General features: G+C 40.2%; 2 protein-coding genes across 4 annotated transcripts; both read left to right on the top strand.

Moving 5' to 3' along the window:
- Nucleotides 1-5686: 5686 nt before the first annotated feature.
- Nucleotides 5687-7360, top strand: LOC115816222 (uncharacterized). The gene is made up of 3 exons (XM_030779187.1): nucleotides 5687-5933; nucleotides 6212-6845; nucleotides 7210-7360. The coding sequence occupies exons 1-3, from the start codon at nucleotides 5786-5788 to the stop codon at nucleotides 7358-7360; spliced, it is 933 nt and encodes a 310-aa protein (XP_030635047.1). The 5' UTR covers nucleotides 5687-5785.
- An 821-nt stretch (nucleotides 7361-8181) lies between these two features.
- Nucleotides 8182-25786, top strand: tspan5a (tetraspanin 5a). Of its 3 annotated transcripts, none has more exons than XM_030780045.1 (9): nucleotides 8182-8531; nucleotides 17320-17370; nucleotides 18011-18157; nucleotides 18470-18640; nucleotides 20108-20233; nucleotides 22139-22186; nucleotides 23135-23251; nucleotides 23407-23468; nucleotides 25739-25786. In XM_030780045.1, exons 1-9 carry the CDS (start codon nucleotides 8451-8453, stop codon nucleotides 25749-25751), a joined length of 816 nt encoding a protein of 271 aa, XP_030635905.1. In that variant the 5' UTR covers nucleotides 8182-8450; the 3' UTR covers nucleotides 25752-25786. The 3 variants fall into 3 exon arrangements, with proteins under 3 accessions (XP_030635905.1, XP_030635904.1, XP_030635906.1); XM_030780044.1 differs by lacking the exon at nucleotides 25739-25786 and adding an exon at nucleotides 24183-24264; XM_030780046.1 differs by lacking the exon at nucleotides 25739-25786 and having other exon boundaries at nucleotides 22139-22192; nucleotides 23407-23472.

Raw genomic sequence — 25786 nt, 5'->3', positions numbered from 1 at the left:
TCACAGACTCCAATGACTACAGACAGGAAATCTCCACAAGCAAGCTGGGTGGGTGGCATCTTTGTGAACTACAGTACTAACTATCTTTTTGATTAGACTGGAATGTATATTGACAAAACTCCTCTGCCTTCTATTGTACTACACCCATGTGTAACCTGAAGAAGAATCTGATCTGAGAGAAAAATTCTTTGATTGGGCGATAAGAAAAAAGATGGAGGTCTCTACCTCATAATATGACTTCCTATGTAGAAACATAAGCCAAATTTTTAATGCGGTAGCATTTAAAGCTGATACAGTGACCAGTCTTTGCACTGATCTGGACGCAGTTTAGACTTGTCAGCGTTCACATTCTTTAAACTAGACTACCTTCCATTGTCCTGTGCTGGTTTGGGATTGCATCTACCGCTTTAACCTTGTCTCAAAAGGTTGTCCACTCATTCCAAAACACTTGAGAACCACAGGAGGTTCAAGAATGTCCTCACAACTCTGGAAGTAATTGCCACCGTGCCTCTTCAAAGGTGCGCAAACGCAAACTATCATTTCCGTCAGCAGCGCTCATCGAACTGTGCAATTTTTGGGTCACGAAGAGAGAAAAAAAATCGTTGTTTTTTTTTTTTTTGACAGGCCTGGCCTTCTCCACAGCTGGGAATGACTGGAGTTCGGAGCTGCAGGAGACAGGGATCGGCTGCCTTTCCTCACACTGGAACCACTGCTTCTCATCTTGCTAATGACAGGGTCCCCAGCCAGCCAACTATTTCCAAAGCAAAGATGAGTAAAGGGGGGGGGGGGGGGGGGGGGTGGCAACAACTCCTGCATTTCTGTCTACACAGTCCTGGCCTCCATTTGGCAGCTAACCAACAGCATATCCCAGCATGTAGAATAACAAGTGATGAGGACTCCCAGCCAAGAGGGGAGTTCAGTTGTCATTTGGTTTCGAAGTGTAAGGAAATATACTTGTCTTGTTTGAGAGGTCGACCGGGGGGAGCGTGTCATTTGGAACGCAATGGTTAACACATCATTTTGAGTTCCAGAGTTAAACTGTAAAACCATTTTTTGGTTGCTCTTGAATGAAAATGAATTATCTGGTAAGTCATAGTTCCGTCAAGTTAGTTTAGCAGTGATATGACAGCTATTCTAAATTTGTATTGACCTGATAAGACATTATGGCAGAATAGAGAAATCAGTTCTCTTGGATATGTCTAATGTACAAACCATCACTCAGCGTGATGAAATATTCGGAGGTTTAAAATATTCAGGTTACTTAGCATATCATCCATAGAGGTCACAAATATTCCTTTGCATGTGAAGCAATAGCATGCTGAACCAGAGGTAAGAGGCAATTCATTGAGTGTTTGAAATATTGAATGTAAATGTTTGGATTTGTATGTAGTCTTTGGTCAACCATGCTTTTCTGAATCCTTTAGAGGTTCGAGGAGCATGTTTACTCAAGAAAACAAAACATTCTTCATGGAGACTCAAAGAGCCTTTAAGGGTTGCAGTCAAACGCAATTACAGTATCATTACAGGAGAGGCTGTTGCAATTGCCTCACTAATACAAAAAAAAAAAAAAACAGTAATGAAAACACACAACAGAAAACTTTACCACCCACTGAAATGTAATAAAAGATAAAATGAATATTCCACACAAATGAATTTGTAATCCCATCTTAAAATGCTCCCCTCCATTGATTGTCTATGACTGCCTTTTTTTGGCAGACTTCAACTGAGCCATATCAATCATTTTTCACTCTTTTACCTATTTTGTCTATTCATGCCGTGCCAAGTAAGCTTAACTCTTATTGTTATAGACATGCAGACAGACAGACAGACATGCCCTTACCTGATCCTCTCTCAGCTTACACACTTTACAAATCCCCTTTCTCCTGCTGTCTCACTCTCTTCTCCTCCAGTATCTCTTCTGCAGCTTCAGAAGAGAGCTCCTTCGCTTTCCACAGCAACTGTCAAATTGACAAGAGTTCCTCTTCCAGCCCAGTGGTAATCCACACCCCAATGAAGACAGAGAGAGAGAGAGAGAGAGAGAGAGAGACAGAGAGAGAGGGAGGGAGGGAGGGAGTCTGTGTATGCACAAGGAGGGGAGGTGGGGATACCATCCCACAGTGGAGACTTTTAGGGAGGGGTGTGTCGGGATCTGAAGAGTCAGCTAACAAAGAAAAGAAAAAAAAAACAAAAAACGCAGAGGCAACAGAACAGAGAGCGGCAAACACAAACATTGCAGGATGAGATCAAAGGGAACCCTGAATGCACTCAAAGTGTGTAGTCTGAGAAAACACCTTTGCAGTCATCTAATTAAAAGACAGGGAATGGCACACAGTACAGTTTCTCTTCTCTCTCTTTCTCTCTCTCTCTGTCTCTCTCTCTCTCTCTCTTATCTTTTTATTAAGATTACAATTAGCCATGAGAAAAAAATAGTCATGAGAAAAATAAAATCAAACAAAACGTTTTGTTTGTGCTGTGTCAGTATATGTCGGTTCACACATACCTGACGCTCAGTTCCTCATGAACACAAAAAAACGTCTTGTAGCAAAATGAAAAATCTGCGACATGCTAACAGAATACAGATGCCACTTTTTTTCCATTGCTCAAAACAGCTGAGAATGCAAACAGAGCACCAGAACCAACTTGCTGCAGCTAAACCATGCGCCAATCAAGGGTTACCGTCCATCACAGCTCATTACAGTACTGACACCAGTGTCCTGTGCCCTCTGACCTTTGACCCTGTAACACCATCAGTTAATTGCTGGGCTAAGTGTCGTTTTAATGGCGGTTCACAAAAACAACTTCACTTTCCTTGGTCAGCAGTAAACTAAATGAGTCAAATCAAGTCACTGTAAGCCAACATGTACATAAAACAAAATCAAGTTTCTAACTAATTATGAACTCATAATGCAACTGATTTACATCTACAATTCAACTCATTTATACTCATAAACTCATATAAAACTCATATCGGTCATATTTTAAAAAGAAGAGTGTCAAAAACACTGACCCGCAATCATTTTAAAATCAGAGACAATTACTGTGCCACCCCTCCCACCACAATAATCATAATAATAATAATAATAATAATAATAATAATAAAAAAGTTTACCTCAGTAGCCAAAAAAGCAAAAAGTGCATACAGACAATGGCTGCCCCCACAAGCTTAACAGAACTAGCTGTGGGAGAGTAGCCTCCTACCAGAAACAGCTTATCTGCATGTACACAGAGTACCTCATCTAAAGCTTTCACTCCCTGAGGCCTGTCAACACATGACAAAGGTTTAACGGTAAGTGGATCCAGGTTTGCTTCCCTGATACTAACGACACTGCAAAATCTCACAAGGTAATTTCCCACTCTTCTTTGGCAATGGCACCTATTTTTTATTGATTTTTTTTTTTTTAATTGCCATTACTTGAATGTGAACGCTTATGGTAATTGTTGATTCTTGCCATCTGCTGTGGGATTAGGAGGCTGTGAATCATTTGGGTTTTATTTGAGCAGCATTTCCAACAGTCACAAAAGGCTTGCAGAGTTTTTAGGCCACAATACTATTTGAACAAGGCTACGGTGATACTGGTCAGAGAAAAAAAAGAAAAAGAAAAAGAAACTAAGGAGACTTTGCCCTGAAAAGATTGCCTGAAGGACGTCCTAAGTTACAGCTTCACATGCCATGATTTTGACCTTGGCCATTGTGTCCAAGCAAGTGTTACCAAGGCAACACACTCATTCTGTATTGCACGCCAAAGGCACAAAATTAATCTTATCCCACTGTGTTCATATAGAAAAAGAAAAAGATTAACTGTTGAAAAGCAGGCAGGAAGAGGAAATTGAGATGCTGATCGGTCAAATTGAAATCTGAGTGGAAGTAGGAAAAATTACAAAACATTGACCGAAGAGGAAGTCACGACTCTGGCTGCTATGATGCTAACAACACAATACCATACATATACTGGGTGATTAGTTTGAATGAACTGAATATATAAAAATCCTGTCTAAACGTTGCAAAGAGAACCTTTAAAGGAACAGATTAACAATAGATGAAACCAGTTGAACACCCAAAAACTCAGAACTATCAACTAGTGCCAGATTGCCATACCATTGTCCACTAAGAGCCAGTGATCCAAAGTATGCTTGGGGCAATGTCCTTTCCTCATAGCAGACCTGAAAGAGAGACTTGTCAACAAAGCCAGTGAGTCACATGGTTCTAGACCATTAGCCTTGCATGTAGAGCGGAGAAGATAACCAACCCACTGATCATGCTCCATACTGCTCTGACAGTCACTGAATGATCTAAATCTGATAAGAGCAAAGAGAAAAAAAAAGAGAAGAAAAGAGATAAGACTTGGAGAAAGATGAAGGAAGAATCTTTGCCACCCAGCCCGTAGAAACGTCTAGGGGACGATTGAGTCTTCGTACCTTTCACCTCTGAGAGAAACAGAAAGTTCTTCTACTTTCTGACAACAAAACATCACTGTAGAATTTTTTACAGTAGTTCATGTCACTGTTTTTGAACTGTAAATAGCATGTTGCTTGAAGCATTTATAACAGCTATATATGATAAAAACAGATTTCAGTTACACATCTGAAACAAATTACTGTGTGTAAACTCTGTGTAATCTCATGCTTTGTATAAGTGCTTAGATACCTCGCTTTACAAAGCATGGCTGTGTGGTTTGACTTGAATTGCAGTAAGTGCGTCTTGAGCGTGCCCTCACCTCAGTGATTTAAGACTAACTGACTTATTCATCTTACTGATTATTTATTTATTTATCCATCCATTTATCGTAATGTTTGTGTTTTTTTTGTACTCAGAGTACTCCCTGATGAAGGGAAAAGACGATTTTTTCATAAGAATTATTAATAAAGATTAAATGAGCTGTGGACCTCTTGGTTTTGCACAAGACGGCTTATTTTCATATGAAGGCACCATGAGTTTCATTCAAAATTGTGTGTAATGTTTCACAGTGGCTAAATCTTTGGTTGTCGTCAACTGACTGGCATGCATGGTAAGATTAGCACGCTCTCTGGATTTTATAGAGTTTAGATATAAGATTTATAAGATTGCCTCCCATAAGTGGTGCCAACTTCTCAAAACAAGTCCCCTTGGAATTCAGTGCTTTGTTAGTTAGGGAATTCAGCTCCAGTTCAGACAATCAACAGTGACATCTGCTGCTCAAACCATTAATGAATAATCTCAAGAAACCAAGCTTCCACACATAATGAGAAACTGATACAGCTTTGTGGCTTTTCTTTCCTGTTGTATCATGCAGTAGGGCACATTGGAAACTTGCCATATATGATATGTAAGAGTTTGAAAAAGAGACCTAGATTCCAAAAAGTAAAAATTAATCACCCCCACACACCAAAAATAACACTCCACTTTGTTTCCCCCACAAGAGACAGAGAGACCACAATATTTGTCAAATGGAGTGTGACATTCCAGGGGTTTTCTGTGTGACTGGTAATTGCTATCTCTCTCTCTCTCTCTCTCTCTCTCACTCACTCACAAATTTTGTCTGTGGGATCCACAAACCACATACCAATTAGTTAGGGAGTCTATGCTCCTGAAGCACTTGCTCCTTTTGTTATTAGGCGTGAACGAGGTAGTGTCCTTCCAAAGCGTGGAAGCTTCTTCTTTCATTTCAGTATGGAGTTCTCAGGTTCCTCTTTGGGCTTCTTCTTATTTGCAGCTCTAACGCTCAGTAAAATCAGAGCCTTACAGCTGGTTGAAGATTGGAAAGAGGAAAGCTTGGAGGACAAAGCTCTAAACAAAGCCATCCTGGAGATGTTACACATCAACAAGCTTTCGGTACCACAGCAAGCGAAGCCACATCCTTACATGAAGCAGGTTTACCAGCTTCTGGACAACCAGCAGAATCAAGACCTGAGCTGGGTAGATGGAACCCTGGTCCAGAGCTTTCGGAGCACCCAAGGTAGGAACATTTGATTCAGTTTTCAATTAAAAATGGGAAATAGACGTAAACCAAGTGAATTTGAGCAGGATGTGTCTCTATGTGTAATTTACTGATTTCCTGGACATTTGATTTGACCTCCAGGCAGTCTTTGAACTTTTCTGTAAATGTGAAAAATACACTAGGACTGAAATGAAATTAACAGAAATATTTTCACGTCATATTGTACACGATCTGTACACACAACGGTGAATAGGAAAGAGAATAAATCCTTTTTACTGGGCCTCTTTTAAAATTAGACTCACGGTATGGATTGCCCAGCTGGATATGGTTCAACATTTCTCAGCTGAAACCCTCTATGACTGTGGCAGAGCTGGTCCTCCTGAGAAAGACCCTCCATCCAGAACCTCTCAGCATTTCCGTTTCCGTGTACAGTATCTCACCCAGAACAGGCAACTTGTCAATGAGTGGCCCCCTTGTAGAGCAGCTGCTGGCCCTGGATCAGCTCCCTCCATCGGGCTACGACGTCTTTGACGTATCAGCAGCCCTGACCCATTACCAGCCCAGGCCAGAGGTGCTAGGCTTCCAGCTACATTATGGGGATGAGTCCGGTAGCCTCGTGCTCCATGAAGCCCTAACACAGAGCTTCTACTGCCTGAACACCAGTTCCATCAGCCAACCGCTTCTGGTGGCCTACCGGGCCAAGCCAAAGGGGTTACATCAACAGGATCAGCGGGCCATAGCACAGAGCTCTGAACGAAAGCAGAGGCTTTACTGTAGGTCTGGGTACAGAAATCAACCTTACCAGAGATCGATGAAACAGAGCAATGCAAACTCTACCTGTAGACTCCACAGTCATTACGTGGATGTTCGCAAGAGTGGACTGGGCCAATGGATTCTACAGCCCTCTGTGTTCAGCATCAGTTACTGCAGGTAATGACTCTGTAAATAAAAACAGTCATTATCATTAACTTCAATATTGGCTTATTTGGAACTAAGTTGAGTCTATTATTGTAAGCTTCTGTTAAAGTCTGACTGCTGTCTACATATATGTATGTTATTAATGATGAGATGAATATATAATGATTCAGGGGTACGTGTTACACTGAAAAGCCAACGTTGTTGATGAATTTGAAGAGAAAAGAGAAAAGGCAAAGAGCACAGAATCCACATCAAAGGTATGTGGTGATACAGGCTTCTAAAGAAGAAAAAATACAGGGGCCAACCATATGAAGGGTTTTTATCGACTTATTTCAAGCTTGCCTTTCGTGTTTTTAAATCTTCTTTGTCATTGCAGTTCGATCTGCACCGCACAGAAGTTATCCACCCTCACTGTGATGTATCGACACGGCACAAATGACTTCATACAGAAGCTTAAAGATTTCAGAGCGGAGAGCTGCGTATGTCAAGCAGGGAAAGAGCGGAAGAAGCAGCAAAAACATAATTAGCAATACTACTTCTCTGTGTTGTTCACAAACATGCATTCGTACATAAACACAGTAATGTAATATGTTATCAGTGCGGCAGAGACTGTGCATGTAGTTTACCATAAAAAGCATATTTTGGTTTAGTTAAATTGTCCCCTGTGTATCTGTCTTAATGTGTTTACAGTGTATAGTCTAGGCTTGAATCGTATTTAATTTTTTTTTTTTCTAAAGTTCTACGAGCACGGACTCAAAGAGAGCGGCACATACTGCTTTGACGCTAGTGTCTGATGTGGCCACTGGGTGTCAGTCATGCGAGCCATATTCCTCTTTAACCTCTTGCCTATTCAAAACCGTACTGTATGTAGAAGTCTGCACTTGCTGAAGTGGTCTACTGCGAATAAACAAAACAAAACAAAATAAAAGTAAAAAAAAAACAAACCTCGCAGAATTTCAAAAATAGTCTATAAATTATAAACGTTCCACTGTGTCGTGTGGAGTATATATACAGTTAATTGACTTCCATATGTCGAGGTCGTATCGGGTGAGACAAAGAACACTCGTCATATGGTAACCTTTCGCTGTTGCTTTCTGTGATTGTCAAACTACTGCAAAACCTTACGTGAGATGTTCTCATAATGAAAACAACGACTAAAAACCCCTTCCCATAACCTGACCGCTTGACAAGCTATTTTCTCCTAGGGCAAAGGAGGACGCACTTCCTCTCAGGAAGCAGCAACACACCTGATTGGTTCATAACGCAGTCCGTCAAAACCAGTCGCCCCATCTCTCTCTGGAAAAAAGGCACCGATCTAAACGCTGTCATCGCAGAAGGAGAACTGTCATTGCTAACCGTTCTGTTTAATGAAGAAATCAAACGGAAGCTGTCTTTAAATGTCAGCAGGGCATGTGATTTTATTTTTGTTTTTGTGTAATAAGTAATGTAGTGGCAGTAAGAAGGATACATTATGTTTCTTTTATATGGATACTGATTAAACGGAGGCATCACCGTTCGTAGGCTGGAATAGCCTTGCTGAACCTGTGCTCTACTTATTATATGTGACATTCGCTCATAGTTTGTTTATGAGGAAACGTATGTGGAAGAAAATCAAGAATGTCAGGAAAACATTATAAAGGTCATGAAGTCAGTTGCTGCATCAAGTATTTCATCTTTGGATTTAACATTATATTTTGGGTAAGTGCTTTCTTCGACGCTGCCTTTGTTCCAAAAAGAGATTTCCACGTTGTCCTCATATTCAAATGAAATGCCCAGATACCGGTATCTGGATTATTGCTTACTCTGCAATGAAATGTTCTTTGTTCACGGTGACATTTGTATATACGCACGCGCTCATCCTGAAATCACCCCATCTTTCGTTGGGCAGATTGCAGAAAGATCACCTAAACGAACACCTTTCTGGCGTGGTATGACATTTATTTTATAGTCTCTCCAGTAAGCCGAAATACCTCTTGGTCGATTATTTAGTCTTGTTTATTCGGGCAAAGGTCATTGACACCTCTCGGTCGTGGCAATGTTTGTTGGTCTTTTTGGATGTATGCAGCGGCAGTCTATGACAAGTGCACTTTGTATACACAGATAATCGGCTTTCTCTAGCTGTCGACCAATTACTGTACAGTTAGCTTGCGCACAGTTTATTGTGTGAGTGCACATGGAAAATGACAGTTGTTATTATTATTATTTCATTTTCAGTTTTATAGGTGACTGACATATAAGTAGAGTTCCTAAAGGACGAATAGTTCGGCTTCAGTGTCTTGAGAAATGCGTTCATGAGTTTATGTTGTCTCTCAATCTGTGGGAAGTCACTTTGAGGCGGAGCAAGTTTAAACATGGCTAAATAGATACTTTACCGTACCATAATAATAATAATAATAATAATAATAATTATTATTATTATTATTATTATTATAATAATAACAATAATAGTTTCACAGATTTTATTTACGTTATTGTTCTCTTCCACAGAGATCGGTGATTTCATTTTGTGGCTACAAACGTCACATTGATCTTTTAATCAATTCAGGCATTACTCACATATCAGTGAGTAGGCTTGTGGGAGTTTTGTGCCCCACTGGACCACAAAATGTAGATGTAGCCAAATCGATGGGGTTGAACCTGTCAGGCAGTTCATTAGAATTTAATTAGAATTTCTAGGACACGACAGCTAACAGTATAGACGTTGCTAAGCATTTCCAGCACTTCCCGGTTTTACTGCATATATTTAAATGTTAGCGTCAGCTGCTTTTAGTTCAAGTGTTTCCCATGTATTCTGTATTGTATTACAGCCAGTTTATGAGTTACCAACTACCGAGAAGTCATGTGAATGCTGATGTAAAATATTTTGAAAAGGGGAAAGAAAACAACAAGAGGCACTCTAACGTAGTCTGGCAAGATAGTTTACTGGGACATTGAAACAGTTGTCTTTGCTGAAGCTTGTTCTTTATACAGTACCTCATTAAAAAGTCATCGCTCATACAGATCATGCAGATACTAATGTGATTCGTGCTCACGGCTGTCTAAGTAAATCAGAGCAATGTCATATGTTGGGGTTGGGGGTTGGGGGTGGGTGTGGGGTCTTGTCTCAGAGCCTCGCATTGGGGGGCTGATCAAATTGATCAAGACAAGAGGGATGATAGTTCAATTTGAAGCCAGTATAGTCACATTCTGCTCCCCCCAGGTTGTTGCACTGGTTTTGTTCCTCTTACCTAGATTTCAGTGCCAGGTCAGTTTTCAGTTGTGTCTCTGCCACCCAGGCTACTGTTCAAATCAAAGCAAAGAACCCTACTGATATGAGTTAAGATATTGTGACTCTGTTAATCGCACATTAGAAGAATAAAGAAAGGGTAAGGTTGAGTTACAACGTAATCTCAGCAATGTAACATTTTAAACTCATTATATTATCTGCCCAACAGGGAAGTACTCTGATTAAATTTTGGACATGTTGGTTGAGAAATGGTTAAAACTGGTCTTTGCTATTGGCATTCCCCTTTAGCTTGTTTGAATAAAGTAACACACTGGATAGCTCCTTTCAGTCGTTGGGCTGAACAGATGGTTACATCTAAAGCAAGTGTTTCTGTGCCCAGTTTTTGCATGGGAAAATGAATGTTGCACTGTCCAGTGTTTCCGTGGTGATAAGGTGGAACCTATTCAATTGGAGGTTTTAGTCTCCAATGGCATTTCTGTGGGTTTCCTGATGGGGTTTTACATTTGATCAAATCCTTTCATAAATGTCACATTGACACGTTTGGATGCGGTTCTCTAAACACAATTCACTTTTAAAGCTTTTATTTGAGTCTGTATATGACACTGATGCAAGCGTCGTGTCAGTGCACACAAGAGAAATGTAGAAAAATGCAGCTATTGGCTATGGGCTTTTAAAGATACTGCACAACAACATCCAGAGAACTTAAAAAATTTATTCAATGTTCCTTAACATAGTATAGGACTGTGGAACGCTTTTTTTTTTAAAGGAAAAAAAGGAAAAAAAAAACCCTCATTACATAAGACTTAAATATAGAGCAGCGGAGGGGTGTTTGCTTCAATAATTAATTACTAAAGAATCTAGATGGTTCCTTACTTCCATGCTGACGGTATGGAATTATTTAACTATGATGCATTAAAAAAAGAAGAAAAAAAAAAGGAAAGAAAAAAAAGGATTAGTCATAATAAACACTGTTCCCACTTAATGACAGCCCCCACCTCAATACTGCCACCTCCTCTTGTTTCCCTAGCACCATCAGAAATACTGCTGTCACCGTTTCATTCACATCCAGAATTTTTTTTTTCTTTAGGTCTCATCAAACTGAACTCGTAAGATTCTCTATTTGTAAAGTTGTATAAAAACAGAACAACAACATTACTTTTAAAGTATTTTTGAGTCGATCAGAAATGAGGAGAGGTAGGATAATTAAAATGAATATTTGTAGTCTAAATACACGTCCTTGTGTTTGTTTAAACCAGGTGAGTTATGTTTGCGTATCTGTTTTTATGTTGAGACTGTGTCCTACCTAAATGGGTGTGGCGGTGAATTACGGAGGTTTCCGCCATGCACTGCGGCAATAATATTTGAAGTTTTTAGGTCTCTCACAGCCGGTTCCTTAAACACTAAAGTCATAACACACTGCTTAACGGTCTCTGTTCTTACTCAAATGAACTCCCGCAGAGTTTCCTGTTATTTGACAGTTGAATTGAAACCAATAATTTCTACTCTTACCGAGATATCTTTCAACACGAATGAATTGATATCTTTGCGCAGAGATGAAATGAGTCTATTTGTTCCACATATCTCAGGTCACCAAAGGGAGGATAGAATGAAAGTAAGTTTCAGTTTTAATCTCCTCCATGACTAAACAGTGTTTTTCTAACAGTCTGCCACCACGTACTAGTCTCTACTCCCTGGTTTTAATATACTCCCCAAAATCATTTCACCTCTTTGGACAGCTTGGTTTCATTTTGTTCCAGTCTCAGTTTTAATAGAATTCCCCCTACAGGGAGCTGTAGCATTCCTCTCCCATTTTCACCATGATACAAAACAGCATCAGTGCTGACTAATCACTGGTTATTACTCTTATCAAAAGCCTGTTTGTCTCTTTGGCCTAGCTGATAAAGCAATATTTTAAACAGTAATTTTGTTATGTATATATTTTTGCATTTCTGTGAACTTGCTCTGTTTTGAGTTACTTCCCAGTCCCGTGTGTGTGTGTTTGTGTGTGCATGTGTTTGTGTGTGTGTGTGTGTGTGCGTGTGTGTGTGTTTGCGTGTGTGTGTGTGTGTGTGTGTGTGTATGTGTGTGTGTGCGTGTGTGTGTGTGTGTGTGTGCGTGTGTGTGTGTGTGTGTGTGTGCGTGTGTGTGTGTATAAACCCATCCTTTCAGTATTTAGGATCAGGATCCCATACGCTTAGTTGGCCATGTTTGCCATCAGTATCCATTGCTGCCTGACAGTAGCCATGCTAACAGCTGATACTGTTGGCACCTCTTGCTGGGTCTTTAGTCGTCTCCATGACAACAGATGAAAATCCACACTCTCGCCTTTTGGCAGCAGGGCTGTATTCACAAGGCCGGCGAATCTTGACAGATCCTCCTTCTCTTGAAAAATTTGGAAACTCTTTACTGGTACCTTCTACGGAGATTTATATAGATTTGTATTAACTCTTGAGTTATGGTGTCTCTTTATGGGGTACTAAGCAAGCTAAAAGCTAATTAGTGAGCTGTCATTTATCAGTTGGAGGTACAACTAACTGCTTGCTCAGTAATTTTAATGGACTCTTGGTTATAACAGCTGAATAGTGAACAAAATGAAGGTCTCCTGTAAGCAGAGAGGGATTAAGGACAGACAATAAGGCACTGTTAAAGATATAACTGAAATTCATTTAATTGTTACTTGACCTCGGCATTAGTCATGTACAAATAAAAGGCTTTTTTTTCCTCTTCTGCATATCTGTGTTCATACTGCTTACGTTAGGAGGTGAATGAATAAAAGCAAACTAGCTGCTCCTTTTAAACTGTCATGAATTATTTGGCTCTACTCAGGATCTCTGCTAATAAAGTGAAGCAGGCAAGATCAGGATGCTTTGTACCGCATTTGAACTTTCATTCTTTGGATCGATTGACACTCAACATCTAAATGCTTTTACTTAAATTAGCTTTGACTCTTTGTGTGTGTGTGTGTGTGTGTGTGTGTGTGTGTGTGTGTGTATGTGTGTGTGTGTGTGTGTGTGTGTGTTCTCTGTGTAGTTTCCTTGTGGCCCCCACTAGCAGTCCTGAAAATGACTTTCAATAAGCACCAGTGATGCCATTCTCCAGTCTCAGCGTCTGTTAGCCAGAGTTTCCATAACTTCATGTGCTCTTTTGCGAGGTTTTCCGACATGCTTCAATAAGTTAAGACCAGCTAGCGTGTGTCTTAAGTCAAAGCTCCTCTTTGTTTTCCACCTGACATTTAACTGGCTGAATAGTACAAGCTTTTAAAGACTGCTCTCATTTCCTTTGGAAAAAAAAAAACAAAAAAACAAACCTTCCCTTGAAGCACTCGATACATTGTTGCCAAAAGGTGGTTTGTTATTGTTTTCTATATACGGATCTCACATGCTGGTTGCCATATGCGGATGATGACGGAATGAACGGATTGAATGCTGCATTAATGAACTAATATTTGCTTTGACCCATGTAATGTCAGATTTGCAAACATGTCTTCTGTGGCATTAGCCGCTTTGCTTGTGGTCGGAAAAAATACTTTTTTATTGTCTTATGGAAATAAAATTGTACACGATGGATTGTAAATTTGACAAACACTGGATGTTAGTGCTACAGATATTTTGACATTAGATGATTTATCCCCTCCACTCCCGTACTGAATTGACTTAAATTATATGTTATATGTCATATATCAAACAGAAATTGCACCAGACTTCGACCACTTCGTAATTCAAAAAACAACCATGAGTCAGTGCGTGAGTGACAGAGTGAGCATCTCTGTTGTCACGACAACATGTCAGTGAGAGATGGGGTCTGAGTTGAGGCAACGGATAGTGATTCTGTATGGATGTATGTGAGCGTTTTTCAGTCAGCTGGGATGTCTCCCAGCTATCTGCCATATGGGTATTGGATTTGCCTTTGGACACATCCATCTGAGTTTGTGTGTGTGTGTGTGTGTGTATGTGTGTGTGTGTGTGTGTGTGTGTGTGTGTCTCTGTGTGTATGTGTTTTTTCGACTGGAAATATTTGTCCAGATGGTGTGCGTGTGTTGGTTGACATGTGTGTCCAGTTCAGTGAGTGTGTGTGTGTGTGTGTGTCACTCATACTGTTTTTTCTTTTCTTTTTCTCTTGCCACTAAAAATGTTAGTAATCTGCTCAAACAGGGCAAAGACCAAATGTAGGCTCCTCTTGGGAGCATCCCAGATTCCTTTGCAGTGTATTTCCCTGTTAACTAGCGCTGCATCTGTAATAAACAGGATGAGGGTCTAGGGGTCATACGTACACAAACGCTTTCCTTCTGTTTTACCAATTATCTCACATTCGACCAAATCCCTTCATGTTTCAGCTTTACAGTCTACTGCTAATCACAGACTTCAAAGACTTCTGCAAGTCATTTTACATTTTAAAACATTGTGTAATTATCATTTTGTTTCCAGCGCTTGTCTCTACACATAATATATGAGTACAAAACGACTTTGAATATCTAATTCGAGATCAGGATGCAATTATGTGGATTTAATATAATTCTGTGCTAATCAGAAATAATCAGTATCAAGTGGGTCCAGAGAGTGGCTGTTGAGAATTTTGCGGTGTGTTAGTATTTCCTTTCGGTTTTATTTTTGTACGCATTGTGAAACAGAGGAAGGAAAAACAGTTGGAAGACTTTATCCATCTGTAGACTGTGAACGCTTCATGGTAACCCGGATGTTATCCATTGATGTTAAAGATGCTAAGCAGCTTAGAAGCAGCTTGTTTTAATGTAGATTTCTAGCGAGCGTGTCTAGTCATCATCCCTCTAACAAGGATTCCCAACCATCCTTAAATCTGTCATTTTCAAAGAAAAGAAATCCGCCAAGCTAAGCTGTACGCGTTTTTTTTTTTTTTGTTTTTTTTTGTCCTTTTCATGAATTGGAGGAATTTAATGAAGGCATCGAGGGCTAAATCTGAAGCTGAAGATGACAGCTAACAAATCAGTTCCCTCCAAAATCTCAGAGCACAGGCTTTGTCCGCGGAAAACAAAGAATTCACTCTTCCTCGCGTTCACTCAACTGTTGTCATGAATAGTTAATGTACACAATGCCTTCTATGTGTGTAACTACAGCCCAGAACCCAGGGGGCCAAAGCCAATGAAAAGACTCAGCTTCTCGAAGGACCAAAAAAAAAAAAAAGGTTTAGAGTGTACTGACTGCAGGAGCGGCATGGCTGAGGAAACCTTCATACTGTTGCATGTAGCTCTGGAGAATCTCCAGGTCTGTGCCAGCGTGGGAGGAGCAACATGATAAAAACAAAAGGATCGCTTCCTCCCGCAAGCCAAAACAAGCATTTTTCAAACCAACAACTGATCTTCAAACTGATATCGCGGTAGAAATAAACAGGACTGTTGTTGTTGTCTCCTCTCTCTCTCTCTCTCTCTCTCTCTCTCTTACCCTTTCTCTCTCTCTCTCTTTCTCTCTCACCCTGTATGTGTGAGTGTGTGTGTGTGTGTGTGTGTGTCTCTTGGTGTATGGCTTGTGTGTCTCTTTGTTTTGGATTTCAGCATCCGGTCACCCAGTAATTGTTTAGCTGTTTCTTCCCACTTCCTGAAAGGACAATATGCGCTTTTGATTCCAAGAAAAAAAAAAATGAATAGCAATTCAACTTTAATGCCAAGTTCAAGAATAAAAAACAGTCCACAAATGATTGGTATGCACGGATTCCAGAGACTTTAACTGTGCTGTATTCCCCACTGGACATATAAATTCCAACCACATTAAACAGGAGGAATATACAAGTGTCCAGTGTCCATTTAGAACACTCAAATGTCACATGGGTTTAGGGGTTTGATTTCACAACTTGCTCACGAGGAATCAAACGAGACAAGAAGAATTTTACAATAACACATAAGACCTTGGAGAGTGAGAGCGGAGTCAGTAGGCCACTACTGTATGGATAAACAGGACGTAACAGCTGCGTAAAGCTGCCTGCGTGTGTGTGTGTGTGTGTGTGTGTGTGTGTGTGTGTGTGTCCTCATCAAGTCTAGATATATCAGAGTTCGTGGAACTGAAGTATCTGAACAAGCAATGAGTACGAGACACATTTCTCTCAGTTTAAAAAAAGGAGAGAAGTGTGTCTGAATAAGGATGCGTCATCCCCGGGGGTCAGGGCGAAGGCTCCGAGGGCAACACCCCGCCGGAGTCTGCACGACGGCAGGAAATACACCAGAATAGCCTGCCAACATTTCAAAACGTTCAAAGAAACCTTGAGACTGTAGTGTACGGCGCTTGTGAAGATTAAGTTTGATTTTGCCACGTAAAAACTCAGAGAACTGTTTTGCTTCCTCGTTTCTAGAAGTTTCTCCAAGATTCATGAAAGATAGATGTTCAACTACCCGTAGAACATAAGGTGGCCAAGCCTGCATCTAAGCTGATACCAGCACAATGGAGAATATTTTAAGTTTACCGGTTTATCCAGCAAAACATGCCAAAGAATGACCCAAAATGTTGCCAGATCTTAAGAGAACTTTTGTGCTTGTTTCTTGTTTTGTTTTGTTTTTTTACTTTTGGGAGCTGGTGTTTTGGCTCTCTTGGTGCTAGGCACATAAAAACATGAGGAAGTTGTAAACTTTATGGCAGAATATTGATAACATTGTTAGTATCACCCAGTTCCTTAATATTTCAGTTAACAAACAATTATCTAAAACTGAAAGTGTGAAATAGAGGACATTTGCAAAAGACATTTAAAGTGGTCTGTGTTGTAAATATAATTAATATTGCAAAAAGATTAATTGTTATTATTTCATACATATTTCCTAAAATATTACCATTGTATTTGTTGTCGTTTATGTCTTTGTATGATTTCTGTTCATAATGACAAAAAAAGTAAATATGTTGTTTTCCCGATAATGAGAAAAAAGTAATTTTGTTGGTTTTGCTTAGACGTGTAGACATTTGTTTAAAAATGTTTGTTTATTTATGGCAAAAGTTTACAAGACAAAAGCTGACAAAGTCCTCTGGTCTTTTTGGCAAAATTCCGATTAAGAGAATGCTGGGTTGTTGTCATGATGTCGTATTGCTCCTCCATGAGGAGTTGATAAACTTCCCGTCTTTGTGTGTTTCAGCTTTTTTACATATTCAATGTGTAGACACTACAGACTTGAAGCAAACAGAATTGCCCAAGTAGAACTGACCCATACAACATTAAATAATAAATAAATAAATAAATAAATAATGGTTGTTTAATTTAAAAAAAAAAAAAGATTTATATTTATTGATTTATGTCTGCCATATTTTCCAGTTGCTGGGTGTGGCTTTCCTGGGGATTGGACTGTGGGCATGGAGTGAGAAGGTAAGAAAAGAGCAAAAAAAAAAAGAAAGAAAAGTATAAGAAAAGAAAATTAAAACATTCATATTACAAATGACCCTAACTCACAGTTGATATGTTTTGTTTGGTGGAGATTGACAGAACCCGTTCTGTCCTCACCAGCAGCACTAAGTTATTGTTGAGGGGAATAGAATATTCCGGTATGGTGTGTGTAGTAACACCTTCTTCATAGAATGCGAGTATCCACACACACACACACACGTCGTCACAGTGAAACAACCCTACTAACATACATTCGCTGAGCACTCGGTCCGCAAATATGATGTCATCCGATAGAGATCAGCTGACAGCTGGTTCCAAACACAGTGTGCTGACTCTGTATGTGTCTGAGTAGACCAGGGCCAGTGGCAGTCCGTGCTGAGTGTACCTGAGGGAGGTTATCCTATCTGCAGAGCAAAGAGTGCCTGGCACTGAGGTTCCTGGCTTATGTCCAGCATAAACCTCGGTGTGTATGGCTTAAGAGTGCCTTGCCACACAACCCAGACCATTTCTCAAGTGTCAGTTATGTGGACCTGTTTTGAGACACGCTTTGTACAGATGTTAACTGCAGATATGTTATCTCTCTCTCCCTCTCTCTCTCTCTCCCTCTCTCGCTTTCTCTCAGGGTGTTCTCTCAAACATCTCCTCAATCACCGATCTGGGGGGGTTTGACCCAGTGTGGCTCTTTCTCGTAGTGGGAGGGGTAATGTTTATCCTGGGCTTTGCTGGTTGCATTGGTGCACTAAGGGAAAATACCCTCCTACTCAAGTTTGTAAGTTCCTGGATGCCAGATATTAAGTTAACCTATTCACAGCATATTAGACTGTAGTTTCTGCTTCAGAGCTCCAAAACACAATTGGCCATATCTGTTCTTGTGTCTATAAGTGTCAAAAGTGTTTTCAGCAGTTGTTCTCTTGATTATGACTAACTTATTAATGCACTGTAAAAGCTGGAGTATGCTGTTTGTGATCTAGAGTCAGTAACTGGTTATCATTGTCACACACTCATTTTCTTTCTCCTCTCCTCTCCTCTCCTCTCCTCTCCTCTCCTCTCCTCTCCTCTCCTCTCCTCTCCTCTCCTCCAGTTCTCTGTGTTTCTGGGTATTATATTCTTTCTGGAGCTCACAGCTGGAATTCTGGCCTTTGTCTTCAAAGACTGGATCAAGGACCAGCTTAATTTCTTCATCAACAACAACATCAGAGCCTACCGTGATGACATTGACCTGCAGAACCTCATAGACTTCACCCAGGAATACGTAAGAGAAAGAGAGAGAGAGAGAAAGAGAAAGAGAAAGAGAAAAATTCATGGCCACTATAGTCACTGTTGTCCATAATAACACACAATCATTTGCAACATTGTTCCCAATGCATTACGTTCCCACGGTTATACAACAGCACGCGTCCTACATTTCATGGGCTGCATTACATCGTTGTACTTTTTAGTAGATGTTTTTCTGTGTAATATGCTAGCATATTTACTAATTAACATAGTGGAACAGGTCAATAGAAGGTCTTATTTGCGAAGCTAGCATTGCTACAAGTTATGTTTTATCATGTTGTGTTATTATGTATGCGGTGACTATAAAGGAGTAAATTGGTAGCATGAGAGCTTGTCACTATTCACTGTCTAGTTCCGCAGTACTAGATCACTGGCAATGACATCTTTTGCATTGCTTTGTTTCTTTGTACATCTCACTGATACATGGTGGTAAAACAAATTATGGGAAAATACATCAGGTAGTTAAAACTGCTGCTGAAACTTTGACATAAAACCGACCTCAGAGAGCCACTGTTCCAAAATAATTTTAGATGAACTGATTGTCTACTTCCTATAATGCAAATGCTGTTGTGAAATATGAATGCTAATGTGAATTCAGTATCAGTCTTACCAGCTTTGTTACCAAAATATCTCTGCGGCTTTGAAACATCAAGCTAAATAATTACTTTCAGAGATTAAAGGGAAGGATCTATCTTAAACATATCAGCGACGTATCAAACATCGAACACACCCATTTAAATAGGTCAGTCATAGTTTGTGCTCAGTTTTTGCATTTAAAGTTATGTCATCAGGATCCATGACAGTAAAATATTAATTAACAATAGATTAACAATAACAATAATGAGCAAAGCATTTGAAACAGAGCAGTTTTGTTGTAATGTAATGTAATCTGGACTTTGTTACGGAATTATACGTTATCTGTCGCTCTCCCGTAGGGATTTACGGAAATGGGTTTGATATCTTAGCAGTCGGAAACCATGTCACTGACTCAGATCTGTCTGGGGGCTTTGTTCTCCCACAGCCAAAAACCCTCTCAAGACAAGTCTCCTCCAGGATAAATTTAATTAGATATTGGAGATCAAAAGAGCTGTTCATGCGCTAGACTCACTTACCCTGTTTAACAAGGGCAGCATGCGCGCACACACACACACACACACACACGCACAGCACAGCACTGATACTTCAACAACAAAGCTGTGTCACAAACAGTGACAGATAGTAAGGGTTTTTTTTTCTGGCTTTGGAGTTCCCCAAATCTTTAAGAGCTGTTGGTTTTTCTCTTGGTTTTTAAACTGACAAAAACTTACTGAGCCTGTTGCACATTTTAATGCGATTTCACTGTGATCACAGTTTTATCCTTACTGTTGGCCTGTTATCTTAAAAAAAAGAAAAGAAAATCACTAATGTCTCTCTCTCTCTCTCTCTCTCTCTCTTGCCTCCTCAGTGGGAGTGCTGTGGAGCATTTGGAGCAGATGACTGGAATCTGAACATCTATTTCAACTGCACAGACAATAACCCCAGCCGAGAGAAATGTGGAGTGCCTTTCTCCTGTTGCACCAAGGATCCCGCGGTAAAGACCTTCACTGGATGGATGGATGGGTTTAGAGTGAACGAACTACGAACACTACAAAATGCAAAAAGAGAAGTTCAGCCTGGCTAGCATACAGAATTAAATTCCCCACAGGGTTGTTGTGATATGTTATTTTGGAACTTACTGGTGGGTTTGTTTGTTTTTTCCATTTTGAAATTCGTTTAGTAAATCAGCATTCAACTTATACTAACGGCTACTTTGATCTGCGTCTTGCGAGAGCAAATCAGAACTGTTATATCGCAGTACAACCAGTTTTGTACTTTTAAATTCGTTTCAGGTCATTACACAAAATAATGGTTTTTGGCCAAAAAAATACCACATAATCTTCTGAGGTACCAAAGAATATTGGGGGAAGGATTATGATCTCATGTCAAAAAGGATGAAGTTTCCTTTAAACCGAGGCACCGGTATGCTGTTTTTTCAGTGTTCATCAGTTGCATCCAGTGTTCTCATTGACGGAGAGAGAGAGAAAGAGAGACAGAGAGAAAGTGACTAAAATAGATTGAGAAACCAAGTAACAGATAGCTAGAGGAGGGAACAACAGCAAAAGAGGAAACGGGAGAAAGCGGTCGTCTGTGATTTGGGTAACAATACCATTAACGCTCATAACAAACAGATATTAATAACTGCAAAGAGGCCACCGGGGAGAAAGGCTTAAAACGATACCATGGTGTGAATTATAACATCCATTAATGAGCATCAGAAGACAATCAGACCCCGCTCATTACATCTAGAGAGGACTCATTTCACATTCAACTCGGCGATTCGCTAATGCTAGCGGGGAAAAAATGGCACTCCCAAATAACCATGAAAACGCTAATCCACTGACAGGTTTGCATGAAAAATGGAAAGCAATTCATTGTAGTGTCCTCCAGGGAAGAATGTCTGAGGAATTGTTGGGGTTTTTTTTTTCTTTAACTGGACCATTTCAAAGCCTGGTAAGGTTTATAATGCTGGGGGGTTTTTTGTTAAGAGGAATCATTTCTGTGAAACCTGAACGTGATTAAATATAGACAAGTACATTGTCACTGAGTGAAATTACTATCTGATTAGCTTTGTGCCACTTTAGACTGATTTAACTAACCTGCCGTATAGGCTGAAGGTAATGGGTGAATTGTGTTTATGATACTAGGTTAAGAGGACAACTTGTGGCCAACCATCCAAGCAGGTCTTTAGAACATTATGGCTTTATCCTGATTTGCTATTTCTGTCAGCTCCATAACGTAGGTTTAGTTTAAAGGATACTGAGTTAGTGAGCAATTTGTCACACACACTTCAGTGCATTTGCATTTGCTCAAATTAGCATGGCGTTATATTTTTAGCTGCTGTACTATATATGTCATTGTGCTGGGAGGGTTTCTTTGTTCCCTCTGATTTGCCTTCTAAGAGAACAGGACTCCCTCAGGCACGCAGTGATGCTGGGTACAAAGTGATAGAAACAGTGAGTTTGTGTAAACACAGCTCTGTTTATAGGTCAAGTTAGACGCCGTGCCACTCGATGGAATTTCCTGTTTTAAGCTTTCAACTACCTCTAATCTTACTTAAAACCGTCCTTTTTCATTCTCTGTAACGATTATGGTTCAGACTGAGGTATGCGTTGTGTGTGCGTCTTTACGTGGAGCATTAGGTATGACCCATTATGATGTAACTTACTCCGATCGAGGAACGGGCGAAAGAAACGAGCGAGGGAAAAGGAACGAGTGGAGAAAAGCCGAGACTTTTGCTTTCTCCCCTGTCTTATCTTCTCGCTCCACTGAAACCACAAGTCAATTTATACGCTGACATGGGGATGACAAAAGGATATGGCTGTTGGCACTGTTTGGTCTTTTCCTATCATAATTTTAAGGCCTTTCCTCTTTCGTTCTGTCTTTCTTTCTTTTTCAGGAGGATGTCATTAACACGCAATGTGGATATGATGTCAGAGCAAAAACAGTGAGTGTGAACCTCAACCTTTTCCCCTTCAACGCATCTTTTACAAGTCAAGTCAGAACAAAAAACAACAACGAAGACAAGCACCTCAGGTTGACATTTGCAGTTTGCCTCAAGTTTTTGTATCTTTTTTTGAGACGACCAAAAAGCCCGCCTGTCCCAGCGCCGTTTGCTCATAAATTAAAGTTTTCTAGTGTTTTCTAACCCCAGACATCATCTGTTGACATTTAGAGGGATTTTTGCAATGCTTGCAAAACTGCCATCTGCAGGCCATGCTGTAAAAAACAAAAAAACAAAAACAAAAACAGAGACGACTCGACAAGGTTTCAACTGACTACAACTCAAAGATCTTTTAAAATTCCCCAAGAGTGATCAGTTTTTGAAGAAAAAGCTGTCCCTAATATTGATTTTTCTTCACATGAATTGACATCCTCTTATCAAAACCGTTCCTCAGATATGGATTCACGTATTGGGATTCTGTACTACAACATAGTCCATTTGAGAACCCCACATATTAGCAAGATAAAACCAAACCACCCCGTGCAACACTGCTATTTTGTTTGGATTGTCATTCATCTTGCGTTTTTTTTTTTTTATCTATGTTTGTTTATGGGCTGGACTCTGTCTGTTCATAAAGATTAATAGGGGGAAATGCCCAGGGTGAGACAGAGTTTCGCTTTGACCCAGTACACGTTCATTTTTTACCAATTCTAGTTTCATTTCACTCTGAGAGACAACAGCTTACAGGGTTTCACAGAAGGTCCTTCCCTCCAGCTGACTCCCTTTCCCTCCTGTAGTCCATGTCAACAAACGTAATTTAATTTGACCAAATTCTACCGCACCCTTAGCAAATATGAACCGGGGGGGGGGGGGGGGGGGGCTTATTTTGTTTTTGTTTTGTGATATAGCCGCATGTTGCGTTTTTGACTGTGGTTTGTATGTTCCCCTCAGGATGCGGAACAGAAAACGTACATTCACGTCAAAGGCTGCGTGCCACAGTTTGAAAAGTGGTTACAGGACAACCTAACCGTAGTGGCGGGGATCTTCATAGGCATCGCACTACTACAGGTAAAAAGAACAGACATCCTCCTTTCCTGTCCAGAGTAATGAAATACACAGTGAGTTCTAGCCCTTTTTCTCTCCTACCCCGAATTAACTCTACATCGACGCCGAGTTCTGTTTCTGTCCAAACTCTCAAGTAATTCTCTTTTCTGTATTTACAGATATTTGGAATATGTCTGGCGCAGAATTTAGTGAGTGATATCGAGGCTGTCAGGGCAAGCTGGTAAGAACACACAAAACCACAAGAGTTATAATAAAAAGAAGAAGAAGAAGGATATGAATCAGACCAGGCTTGTGTTCCTCAATACATCGCAATATATTCCTCTGTTACTCTCTGTTTTACTTAGTTTTCTATCTGATCAGCAGTCCATAGCTGTTTGATGGTATTGGTATTACACATTTAGTCAGTTGTTTTTAAAGGCCCAATATGTTGCTGTACACTGTAGGGGTGCCATCTTGTGGACAACTGTCTCATTGCAGTTTCAAAACAGTTAAAAGATGGGGTTTTTTTTTTACAGTTTTATATTTTACACAAGCTTGCCTGTTCAAACCAATAAGATCCATAATGTCACCCATTATTTTTTTCAGCCTATTTAGGAATTTAAGGCAGGCATCAAACGATCTGGAATATTATGATAATTGACACGGAATATAACTATGTTTCATTCTGTGTGACACAGCTTGTTTTCAGATTGTTATATCAAATCCCGTTTCTCAAAGATATTCACTATGCAACGTTGTTACTGAATCATTAGGGCGTTCGTTCGGACCGGTGGAACACCCTAGCAATACACTTTCCTCAGACCTTTCCCCCCCCCCCGCCCCACTGTGGACTGCAAAGGCTTGTCTTTTACAGCACTGTCATCACCATGCCGACCAACTCACTTCACGCTTCATTCTCCCCCCCCCCCCCCCCCCCCCCCCATGCTTCGTTCAGGGTACCCCCATCTCTCGCTACGCGTCGCCCGCTGCCACACTCCAGCAAGAAATCTTCTGCTTACTCCTGAGGGAGGTGCACGCGTGTGTGTGTTCACCTGGTGGGTGTGAAAAATGCCTTTCGCTCTCTCTCTCTCTCTCTCTTTCTGCTTTTCAGACATTTTTGGGTGTGCTTTAGAGCGGTGTGTTCGATACCTTCTCTTTAGGGACCTCTTGCATGTAACACTGTTAAGCCATGCAGTGGCTATCGATCAAACCCGGCAGAGGTCTCACGATTGGCTGCAGAGATCTCGTGATTGGCTTTCGAAGCTGAGTCAGGTGTGATAAAGCAGGGCTGCAGTAAAACCCTGACTAAGTCGGTCGGCTGGTCCCTGAAGACTGGGGTTTGAAAAAAAAAAAAAAAGCCTCACCCTTTTGTTGACTGTATGCTTCAAATGCTTCTTTTTTTTCTTTCTCTCAGGACACTGTCTGCAACATTTAACACTCTCACAACACTAATTACACAAGGTTAGGGCATGAGCTAACACGCTTTAATTAGCAACAGCTAGCTGCATTTGTGTGATGTTATTACACTGATTAACATCATGTTCAAAACTTTACCTAGCTCACGCTTTTTCCATTTTCTTTGATATTAAGCAGCTAACAGTCTTTGGTATATAGTGTACATACTGACCACACTGTACTGTTTTAGATAACACTCTCATTTGTAAGTCAGCATATACAAAGATAATATTTCAGACAACTATCATAGCTCAGACTCAGACTAAGGAACCACTTATAAACAGAATGAATACAATCAGAGTGTTTTATTAAATATACGCAACCCTTCTATTTTATATATAGATAGATAGATAGAGATATAGATAGACAGATATATGTATGTGTGTATATACATAATGCTGACCTGGAGACACACACACACATATATGATGAAAAATAGAACGGTTGAGTATATTTAATCATTTTAAATAAAATAACAGTTTTTATCTCTCAGCTCACACATTTGGGCAAGTGAAAATCTCTATCAAACTAACTGCAGTACTTTTGTATGTGGAACGGTGACAGACAGTGACTCAGCGCCTCCTGCTGAGACTCAGTCACATTCCAGCGAATGTGTAGGTCTATGACTCATGTTCCATACTCATGCTCATTCTAACTGAGCTCTGTTATTTATTTATTTATTTTCCCAGGATCTTTTTCGCCTTCTGTCTTTCTCTCTTTCATCCCCTCTGTCTCTCAGACGTTATCAAAGTGGATTTTGGTTTCTCCGTCACCACCTGTACTTTGTGGCATGAAAACCACAGTAGTTCACGTTATATCTCTCTCCCCTATAGTGTTCCCGAATTAGCGGCCCTCTGATTAAAGCCATTTTTTCCCCTGCTTCATTCCTGCCTGTCTGTCCTATGATGCTATAGGAATTTGTATAGCAGTCGACCCCAAACAAAGTCCGTACAATATATTGCGAGTTTGTTTTCACTTGATGGTTTCATATGTGTCTCCTTTCATTGTTTTTTTCTTTTTTCTTTTGTTTTTTCTTTTTGTCTTTCTCTGTGGCAGCTTGTTCACCTGAGGTGGCAGCTGATTTTCACTCGGGGATTCACAGGT

This window comes from Chanos chanos, chromosome 7, assembly GCF_902362185.1.
Source record: "Chanos chanos chromosome 7, fChaCha1.1, whole genome shotgun sequence".
NCBI classification, from domain to species: domain Eukaryota; kingdom Metazoa; phylum Chordata; class Actinopteri; order Gonorynchiformes; family Chanidae; genus Chanos; species Chanos chanos.
The sequence above is the reverse complement of the archived record's forward strand: the minus strand, read 5'-3'. Positions and strand labels throughout refer to the sequence as shown.

What these genes read in the sequence shown, in the direction of transcription:
- LOC115816222 (XM_030779187.1), top strand. Translation starts at nt 5,786, where the DNA reads ATGTTACACATCAACAAGCTTTCGGTACCACAGCAAGCGAAGCCACAT. An exon ending in GAGCTTTCGGAGCACCCAAG is followed by an intron (nt 5,934 to 6,211) that starts GTAGGAACATTT and finishes TTTTAAAATTAG; the next exon opens with ACTCACGGTATGGATTGCCC. An exon ending in TTCAGCATCAGTTACTGCAG is followed by an intron (nt 6,846 to 7,209) that starts GTAATGACTCTG and finishes TTGTCATTGCAG; the next exon opens with TTCGATCTGCACCGCACAGA.
- tspan5a (XM_030780044.1), top strand. Translation starts at nt 8,451, where the DNA reads ATGTCAGGAAAACATTATAAAGGTCATGAAGTCAGTTGCTGCATCAAG. An exon ending in GATTTAACATTATATTTTGG is followed by an intron (nt 8,532 to 17,319) that starts GTAAGTGCTTTC and finishes CATATTTTCCAG; the next exon opens with TTGCTGGGTGTGGCTTTCCT. An exon ending in GAGGCTGTCAGGGCAAGCTG is followed by an intron (nt 23,469 to 24,182) that starts GTAAGAACACAC and finishes TGCTTCGTTCAG; the next exon opens with GGTACCCCCATCTCTCGCTA.